Source organism: Berghia stephanieae, chromosome 5 (assembly GCF_034508935.2).
Source record: "Berghia stephanieae isolate SIO BIC M18660-M18661 chromosome 5, UCSD_Bste_1.3, whole genome shotgun sequence".
Classification (NCBI taxonomy): domain Eukaryota; kingdom Metazoa; phylum Mollusca; class Gastropoda; order Nudibranchia; family Aeolidiidae; genus Berghia; species Berghia stephanieae.
Genome location: NC_088364.1, coordinates 38,782,933 through 38,793,362, shown reverse-complemented (window position 1 = coordinate 38,793,362; position 10,430 = coordinate 38,782,933). Strand labels below are relative to the sequence as shown.

General features: G+C 44.3%; 1 protein-coding gene across 5 annotated transcripts in view; it reads right to left on the bottom strand.

Moving 5' to 3' along the window:
• Positions 1-10,430, bottom strand: part of LOC144972884 (paladin-like) — a 265,377-nt gene that overhangs the window by 1,343 nt on the left and 253,604 nt on the right. For all 5 annotated transcript variants that reach the window (XM_078914657.1, XM_078914661.1, XM_078914659.1 and 2 more), the window contains 2 exons: positions 1,649-1,789; positions 533-685 (listed from right to left, as the gene is read on the bottom strand). In XM_078914657.1, the coding sequence (XP_078770783.1) occupies positions 533-685; positions 1,649-1,789 (294 nt within the window). The remainder of the gene's footprint in view (positions 1-532; positions 686-1,648; positions 1,790-10,430) is intronic.

Genomic DNA, 10,430 nt, shown 5'->3' with positions numbered 1-10,430 from the left:
ATTTTACTGTGTCATTGAACAATATCCATTAATTATACTCAAAGAGCTTTACAGGGGGTCCAAAGTCAACAGCAACACTTCATGTTGGAGACATGACCCTTAATATGAGTAAAAAGCCTTTTCCAAGGTCAGTGCTGCCCAAAGTGGGACTCAAACCATGTACCTACAGGCTCAAAGGCGATTGTCGGACCATGTAGTCATACATTGTCGCCATTTTTCATTCACATTCTAATTTTAGAGTTGAGAAGACTGCCTTGCCGAGGCCATAAAAATAAGACTTGGGGATCATTGTATTCCATTTGGTCATTGTTGCATTGCTTTATCTTTTTATTAAAATGAAGACATTCCTCAGCCAATAGATTTGATACAATTTACAACTCTCAAGACCAAGAACTCTTTAAGAAGAAACAATCACATACTACTGCTGGTGCTGTTACTGCTACTGCTACTACTACTACTACTACTGCCACCACTACTAATACTACTACTACTAATACTATAGTACCTCTTCTAAAAAAAATTTTTTAAATACCTCAACCATCCACTGACTGAAAGACCTCTCAAAGTTTGAGTTCTTTTCCATGTGGAGATAGCAATTGTAAAGAATCAGGTAGATGTAACGCTCCAAGAAGTCGTAGGAAAGTCGGTGGAGGTGGTTTTTCATGTCACCTTTGCTAGATCGAGCCTGACAAAGAAAGTAGGAAAGCAAAAAAGTTAAAACTCAAACAAATTAATATGGACAAGCAAAAGATCCTGATCTTGAACCAGCTTTGAAAGATGTACGTGTATTTATAAAAACCTTATACAACTACAATGCTTTACTTTTCTCAAATTAAGAAGATTGAATGAAAACCCATGTTAGATAATTGACATCAAACCTTCCACTCTTCTGGCTCCCAAATCCTTGGGAGTGTATATGTAACCAGTCCTTCGGAGCAATAATGAATAGGTTTCATAAAGGTAGCAAAATTTCTAGTAGTAGGATGCATAGGCAGATTCTTAGGATTACGGGGCGCCCAGCTTATTTAGACTAGAAAATAAGATACCATCACTCTGAAACCAGAAGATCAATTACACAAGGTATGTATCCAGTCCTCCGGAAGAGTGGTTTTACACTCCCAGTGAAATAAGAACCAGTTTTTTTGACAACATACTTTTCTTCCCGATGTCAATGGTTAAAGGCATATTATATAAGAAGAAGTTTATGTATCACGCTGGCAATGTTCGTCTCTGCCAATGGCTAGGTATTCCCATCATTGAGTCGGGCAGAACACTTTAAAAAATTCGTCGTCCAAATATCGATGGATTAAAATCACCACCTTCCTGTTAAAACCTCTCAAAACTGTTACTTCAAAGCTACAAGTACAAGATGAGGGTTATTTTAATCGATCGATATTTGAAGGGCGAAGTTATAAAAATTAGTGTGTTTTCAGAGTACGCAGAGGGACAGTTACACGTTTGATTCAATAATTGAGGCAAACACAATTCAATTTTAACATTCTTTTAACTTCAACAAATTACAGTAAAAATAAAGTTATAAAATATTACTTCTACTCATTGAAGTTTCATCCCATCTATATCCGAAAATTGCTACATTTAGAAACTAGAAGATTTAGGGGAATGATTGCATTTTATGATTTCTACTCACCTTATTGAAAACGACAAAGATAACCTCCCGGAGATGAAAGTGCATGGGGGACATGGTTTCAAACAAGCGGTCGAGTATGAGGTCAACTTCTCGCTTCGTCTGGTGACCCTGTGGTAGCATCCACAACAACTTCTCCACCACCTGATAAGAAATTTAAGAAGACCAAATGAAAAAATGTATCTAGATAGGTATATGCATTGATAGCAATAATGATCAATTGTTAAAACGCAGCAAGAAAGCCCCTCCTCTACGAGGTGTAGAAACGACCTGTATCTTGCTATTGCTATAGAGATGTAATAAATCTGACAGCCACACATATGCAGTAAATGATTCACATGAAAAAGTAGAGAACGATGAGGGCTGCCTGAAGCCTGGGTCGTGAAAATACTAACGAAAGAGTGAAAATGGAGAGGCTTTGGATGGGAACAATACAGACAATGGACGTTTCGGGTACAAACCCTTCGTCAGCACAACAATAAATTAGAAACCGTTCGTTTTTCTTTTTCTTCGCGAAGATTCGACCGCCGCTCAAACACCTTGCCCATTCCCCCCCCCCCCCCCCCCCCCCCCCCCCCCGGGGACTTTTACCCTCGTAAACTTCCACAACAACTTTCTACAACTACTACTACCACCACTACCACTACTACTACTACTTCTACTGCTACTTTTACTACTACTATTACTTTTCTGCTACAACCACCACCACTACTATTACTACCACTACCAGTACTATAACCACTCCTAACGAAAGAGTGAAAATGGAAAGGCTTCGTATGGGAACAAAACAGACAATGGACGTTTCGGGTACAAACCCTTCGTCAGCACAACAATACACAAATAAACGTGGAAAACAAATAAAATATAATGAAAAATAACTTGTATCGTCTGTACTCAATGGTGGTTGCAGTATGAATGAAATGTTAGCGTGGCGTGGGTAGAGGATAGGGTGCCCCAGGGGGGTGATCTAATTGATAAGCAAAGGTCAGCGTCAGGGAACAGAACTTTCCAGACTATAATGGAAGATAAAAGACATATTGGTAGTAGTAGTAGTAGTAGTAGAGTAGTAGTAGTAGTAGTAGTAGTAGTAGTAGTAGTAGTAGTAGTAGTAGTAGTAGTAGTTGTAGTAGTAGTAGTTGTAGTAGTAGTAGTTGTAGTAGTAGTAGTAGTAGTAGTAGTAGTAGTAGTAGTAGTAGTAGTAGTAGTAGTAGTAGTAGTAGTAGTACGCTGTAGTGGAACAGTAGGGGGGGTGGGGGGGTTGGAGGGGGCGAGGTGAAAGGGTCACGGCGGAGGTGGGGGGGGGGGGGGGTTGTTGGATGAGCGAAGGTCGAATCTTCGCGAAGGAACGATGCGATAGTAAAGTGGAATACACCAATAAATAGATAGATGGATAGGCAGATAGATAGGTAGATGGTCACAAAAGAGGGGAGAGAAGGGAGAGAGAGAGAGAGAGAGAGAGAGAGAGAGAGAGAGAGAGACAGAGAGAAATTAATAAAAGAAAAAAAAATTAAAAATAAAAATTAAAAAAAAAAAAAAAATTAAAAAAAAAAAAAAAAAGGGGCGGGGGGGGGGGGGGGGGGGGGTTGGTTTGAGGCGGACCGGTAGAGAGGGGGAATCAGAGAGAGAGAGAGAGGGGGGGAGGGAGGGGAGGGGAAAGAGGGAGAGGGGGAAAAGAAAGAAGAGGGGGAGAGAAAGAGGGAAAAGAGAAAAAGAAAGAAAGAAGAAGAGAAAAAGGAGAGGAGAGAGAGAGAGAGAGAGAGAAGGAGAGAGAAGAAAGGGTGGAGGGGAGGTGAGAGAGGCGAGTAAACAGCCGAGTGATAGCTGGGTCTATATGATATTAATGGATGAAAAAGTGGATGATTGGACACAATGAGAGAAGCTAGGAAGGTAGATGACTATGAATCGGTGGATAATCAGTAGATAGATAGCTAGCTAGCTAGCTAGCTAGTAATAGATAGATAGATAGATAGATAGATAGATAGTAGATAGATAGATAGATAGGTAGTTAGGTAGAGTTGTACTTTTAGTAGTATGAACAGTAGTAGTAGTAGTCGTAGTAGTAGTAGTGGTAGTAGTAGTAGTAGTAGTAGTAGTAGTATGTAGTAGTAGTAGTAGTAGTAGTAGTAGTAGTAGTAGTAGTAGTAGTAGTGTAGTAGTAGTAGTAGTAGTAGTAGCAGTAGTAGTAATAGTAGTAGTAGTAGTAGTATAGTAGTAGTAGTAGTAGTAGTAGTAGTAGTAGTAGTATAGTAGTAGTAGAAGTAGTAGAAGTAGTAGTAGTAGCAGCAGCAGTAGCTGTAGTGGCAGAAGTGAGAGCAGCAGTGGTGATGAATATGGGTGACGTTGACATCTAGTGGTGGTCAATCCTGGTGTTGAGTCCGCGTGGAGTCAGCGTTCCCAACAACTTGATCAGGTGAGTTTCCCTACGTCGACGGGCGGAAGTGTCCGAATGGCAAAAACTGAGCACACACACACGCACACACTGTACATCGCAGTGGTCTGGCAGATTGAAGTGTCTGGCCACTGCTGTGTCTGCACAGTTCGATATGTCACGCAAGTGCTGCACGAATCTGTCACCCAGCCTTTTTCCGGTCTCACCAACGTAAGCAATCCCACACAGGGAGCACGTAATCGCATAGACTAGATTACGGTCAGTGCAAGTAAACGGCCGCCTGATGTCCCAAATCTTGTCTGGAAAGCTGACTCTGTCATACTCCCACAGGTGCCCACAAGTCTTGCATCGGGGTCGCATACACGATCTGGCCTTAGGTCCATCCCTAGGTATGGGTTCCAGGCGGCTTCTGACAAGGAGATCCCTCAGGTTACGATCCCGTCGATATGCTACCAACGGGGGTTCTGAGAAAACTTTGTGGGTGTCTTCGCCCGCCTGGAGGATCCCATAGTTCTGCAATAGGATGTTCCTCACTTGATCGGCATGGGGGTGATGCGTGAGGACTAAAATGGGACGCTGTGTCTCCTGCTTCCTGGCATTGCGAGGCCTCATTGCTGCTTCTCTCGACACGAGGCTGGCTTTCCGGACAGCCTTAAGCAAAACCCTTTCGGGATATTCCCGTGCCCTAAAAAAATCGAGCATGCGATCACGTTGAAGCGCAAATTCATCATCTTCCAGACAGAGTCTCCGCAAGCGGAGTATCTGACTGAATGGGATGGAGTCTTTGCACTTCACCGGATGGGATGACCGATAGAGCAGGTAGCTGTGACTGTCCGTTTCCTTGTAGTGTACAGTGGTCCGTACTCCCGTGCTGGTCAATACAGCCTTGATGTCCAAAAAGTTCACCTCAGAGGTTGAAATCTCATAAGTGTACTTAAATGGACGGGTGGAAGGAGTCCATCGCTAGGATGAACCCTTTCAACTGGCTGTGGGTCAATGACGTAATGCCGAAACAGTCGTCAATGTACCTTTTGAACAGCTCGGGGGCAGGTCCACTGTACTGATGGAAGAAGGTTTCCTCAAGGTAGCCCATGAAGAGGTTAGCATATGAGGGACCCATCTTGGTGCCCATCGCAACACCTGAGATCTGATGGAAAAATACATCATTGAACTCAAAAGTGTTGAGTGTGAGCACAAGTTCGGTGAGCCTCACAATGCTGTTGCTGGAAATCCCTGGTAATGGATGACGGTCGACGAAATGCCTGATGGCACGCAGTCCGTCAGGATGCGGTATGGATGTGTACAGTGCCTTCACATCCATGGTGAAAATCAGCCGTGGACGTTCATCCTGGAATCGAATTTCGTCAATGACACCAAGAGCATGGTTAGTGTCCTTGATATACGATGGCAGGGTGGGAACTATACGTTGAAATACCGCATCGAGGAACTGGATACCTTCTCAGTGGGGCACGAGATAGCCGACACAATCGGCCTTCCAGGTGGAGTGTCAGACATTCCCTGATCTTGTGTATCTTAGGGAGCATGTAAAAACATGGATTACCTAGGTCGCTGGGGTCGTGTTTAAGGACCTCTGCTCTACCAGGTAATTCTCCCTGCGATACAAAGACTGGATTGTCTGGTGGACTCTGGTGTTGTTAGCAAGTGTTGGGTCCGAAGTCACTTTCTCATAAAATATCTGGTCACTCAATTGCCTGTGGCCCTCAGCTCTATAGAGCTCAGCGTCCCAAACAACTACGGCCCCTCCTTTATCAGCCGCTTTGATCACTATATCACGACGTGATCTAAGTGATCGTACGGCAGCCCATTCAAGACGGGTGAGGTTAGACCTCTTGATAGGTGTGGGTCGCAGTGCCTCTATCTGTCTAAGACAAGTCTGGATAAACAGGTCAAGTGTAGGGGACTTGCCAGGACTGGAGTCCAGTTTCTTTTACGTCTTGAGAAAGCGGCAAACGGATCCTCAGGGTCGCGGTCATAGTCATGGTCACGTTCATCATCTTTGAAGTGATACTTCAAGCGTAAAATACGCATGAAGCGACGTACATCCGACTCAATGCGGGACTGGTCGGACGTTCTTCGCAGTGGGATGAACTTGAGACCTTTCCTTAAGACCGATTCCTCTGCACTGCTCAACTGGATGGTCGGGGGGACAGAAACCACCAGCCGGTGGTTGTTGTGGTTCCTACTGGGGGGGATAGCTCCAAACATTGTCCATCACGTGGGTGGGTTCGCTGGTGGGTGGGGTGAATTGATCGCTTCCAGACTGGTCCCCGGCTGTTGGAGGGACTCCCAAACCACCAATGGTGACTGGCTGGTTATGGGTGCCATTAAGAGCAGTGGGGCCAGAGGAAGGTTCAATGGGTGAATCCACCGATGGGAGTGTTGCCGAATGAGAAGGGAGGTTATGTCAAGATGTGTAATTCTGTTTGGAAAGAGAGCATCTAATTTACTGGTTTTGACATTATTTAAGCATGCATGGTAATGTTGATTACATAAATGTATGAATAACCTAATGACTTTATAAAGTGTATGATTATGATAAGTACGATGCCTCAAGCATGTGGAGGATGTGTCGATGGTGTGTGTTAATTTGGATATCTGTTTGCGAAGGATGTCTGTAGTAAGTCTAAGTCGTTGCATAGCACACTTGGATTCTAACTCCAGAAACTGGGAGAACTGGGATGAGGTTAGAGAGCCTAAAGAAGGGTGGAAATGTGAAACGAATCCTTTAGGGGCCGTGCGTTTCCTAAGGCAGTACAATTAAGAAATTCAAGTGGCTGCTAGCTCGAGTTTTATAGAGGGTGGCGTGGGCGAGAGTGTAGCCTACTTGAGATAGGTGGATAGGGAAAGAGGAAAGAAACGTACGAATGTCCCGTAAGGAAGAGCGCAAGAGTTGCTTGGGAGATGTATGAGGCATGGTGAAAATAGGGAAAGAGGGCGAAAGGCTAAAAGGATGAGTAAGGTAATCAATAAGTATAGGTAAACTGGAGAGGCGAGTGAATGAGAGAAAGGAAGGGAGGGATAGACTGAGGGTGTGGCAAGAGAGAGGTAGTGGTTGAAAACGTGGGTGTGGTGAAAAATAATGCTGAGATGTAAATGGTAAGGAGGGGGGGGGGGGGTTAGTGTGCTAAAAGATGTAGACTGGTAGGGGAGAAGAGTGTAAATAAATATATAAAATATGAGAGTAATGAAAAGGTGATGATAGTGCAATGTTGGATAAAACTAAATTGATAAACTGAAAAGTATATTTTTAAAAATGCAACATATATCAGTACAAATAAAACAGAAATAAACACTATACCTACGTAAAGTACTAGGAAACACTGATGGGGACGGTCCAAAAACACGGTATGGCAGCAGAAGTATAATTCAAGTGAATCAACGAAAAAACTCAAATGAATCAAAACGGAAAAGTAGAAAACGGTAAGGGCTGCCTGAAGCCGGTGATCGTAAAATACTAACGAAAGAGTGAAAATGGAAAGGCTTAGTATGGGAACAAAACAGACAATGGACGTTTCGGGTACAAACCCTTCGTCAGCACAACAATACACAAATAAACGTGGAAAACAAATAAAATATAATGAAAAATAACTTGTATCGTCTGTACTCAATGGTGGTTGCAGTATGAATGAAATGTTAGCGTGGCGTGGGTAGAGGATAGGGTGCCCCAGGGGGCTGATCTAATTGATAAGCAAAGGTCAGCGTCAGGGAACAGAACTTTCCAGACTGTAATGGAAGATAAAAGACATATCGGTAGGTAGTAGTAGTAGTAGTAGTAGTAGTAGTAGTAGTAGTAGTGTAGTAGTTAGTAGTAGTAGTAGTAGTAGTAGTGTAGCAGTAGTAGTAGTAGTAGTGTAGTAGAGTAGTGTAGTAGTAGTAGTGGTAGTAGTAGTAGTAGTAGCAGTAGTAGTAGTAGTAGTAGTAGTAGTAGTAGTATAGAACGCTGTAGTGGATTAGTAGGGGGACGGTGGAGGGGGCGAGGTGAAAGGGTCACGGCGGGGAGGTGGGGGGGGGGGGGGGGTTGTTGGATGAGCGAAGGTCGAATCTTCGCGAAGGAACGATGCGATAGTAAAGTGGAATACACCGATAAATAGATAGATGGATAGACAGATAGATAGGTAGATAGACAGAAAGAGGGGAGAGAGAGGGAGGGGAGAAAAAGGAGAGAGAGAGAGAGAGAGAAAAAAAATAAAAATAAAAATAAATAAATAATAAAAAAAAAAAAAAAAAAAAAAAAAGGAGGGGGGGGGGGGGGTTGGTTTGAGGGACCGGTAGAGAGGGGGAGTAGAGAGAGAGAGAGGGGGGGGGGGGGAAAGAGAAAGAGAGAGAGAGGGTGGGGACAAAGAAAGAAACAAAGAGAGAGAGAGAGCGAGAGAGAGAGAGAGAGAGAGAGAGAGAGAGAGAGAGAGAAAGGAGGGGGGGGGGCGGTGAGAGAGGGCGAGTAAACAGCCGAGTGATAGCTGGGTCTATATGTATATTAATGGGTAAAAAAGTGGATGATTGGACACAATGAGAGATAGCTAGGAAGGTAGATGACTATGAATCGGTGGATAATCAGTAGATATATAGATAGATATATAGATAGATAGATAGATAGATAGATAGATAGATAGATAGATAGATAGATAGATAGAAGATAGATAGATAGAGTAGGTAGGTAGAGTTGTACTAGTAGAAAAGTAGTAGTGTAGTGTATAGTTAGTAGTATGTAGTAGATAGTAGTGTAGTAGTAGTAGTAGTAGTATAGTAGTATAGTAGTAGTAGTAGTCAGTAGTAGTAGTAGTAGTAGTAGTATAGTAGTAGTAGTAGTAGTAGTAGTAGTGTAGTAGTAGAGTAGTAGTCAGTAGTAGTAGTAGTAGTAGTATGTAGTAGTAGTAGTAGTAAGTATAGTAGTAGTAGTAGTAGTAGTAGTAGTTAGTAGTAGTGTAGTTAGTAGTAGTAGTAGTAGTAGTAGTAAGTGGCAGAAGTGAGAGCAGCAGTGGTGATGAATATGGGTGACGTTGACATCTAGTGGTGGTCAATCCTGGTGTTGAGTCCGCGTGGAGTCAGCGTTCCCAACAACTTGATCAGGTGAGTTTCCCTACGTCGACGGGCGGAAGTGTCCGAATGGCAAAAACTGAGCACACACACACGCACACACTGTACATCGCAGTGGTCTGGCAGATTGAAGTGTCTGGCCACTGCTGTGTCTGCACAGTTCGATATGTCACGCAAGTGCTGCACGAATCTGTCACCCAGCCTCTTTCCGGTCTCACCAACGTAAGCAATCCCACACAGGGAGCACGTAATCGCATAGACTAGATTACGGTCAGTGCAAGTAAACGGCCGCCTGATGTCCCAAATCTGTCTGGAAAGCTGACTCTGTCATACTCCCACAGGTGCCCACAAGTCTTGCATCGGGGTCGCATACACGATCTGGCTTTAGGTCCATCCCTAGGTATGGGTTCCAGGCGGCTTCTGACAAGGAGATCCCTCAGGTTACGATCCCGTCGATATGCTACCAACGGGGGTTCTGAGAAAACTCTGTGGGTGTCTTCGCCCGCCTGGAGGATCCCATAGTTCTGCAATAGGATGTTCCTCACTTGATCGGCATGGGGGTGATGCGTGAGGACTAAAATGGGACGCTGTGTCTCCTGCTTCCTGGCATTGCGAGGCCTCATTGCTGCTTCTCTCGACACGAGGCTGGCTTTCCGGACAGCCTTAAGCAAAACCCTTTCGGGATATTCCCGTGCCCTAAAAAAATCGAGCATGCGATCACGTTGAAGCGCAAATTCATCATCTTCCAGACAGAGTCTCCGAAGCGGAGTATCTGACTGAATGGGATGGAGTCTTTGCACTTCACCGGATGGGATGACCGATAGAGCAGGTAGCTGTGACTGTCCGTTTCCTTGTAGTGTACAGTGGTCCGTACTCCCGTGCTGGTCAATACAGCCTTGATGTCCAAAAAGTTCACCTCAGAGGTTGAAATCTCATAAGTGTACTCTATGGACGGGTGGAAGGAGTCCATCGCTAGGATGAACCCCTTCAACTGGCTGTGGGTCAATGACGTAATGCCGAAACAGTCGTCAATGTACCTTTTGAACAGCTCGGGGCAGGTCCACTGTACTGATGGAAGAAGGTTTCCTCAAGGTAGCCCATGAAGAGGTTAGCATATGAGGGACCCATCTTGGTGCCCATCGCAACACCTGAGATCTGATGGAAAAATACATCATTGAACTCAAAAGTGTTGAGTGTGAGCACAAGTTCGGTGAGCCTCACAATGCTGTTGCTGGAAATCCCTGGTAATGGATGGCGGTCGACGAAACACAATGCCTGTGGCACGCAGTCCGTCAGGATCGTGTATGGGGTGTGTACATGGGCTTCACATCCTGGTTAAAA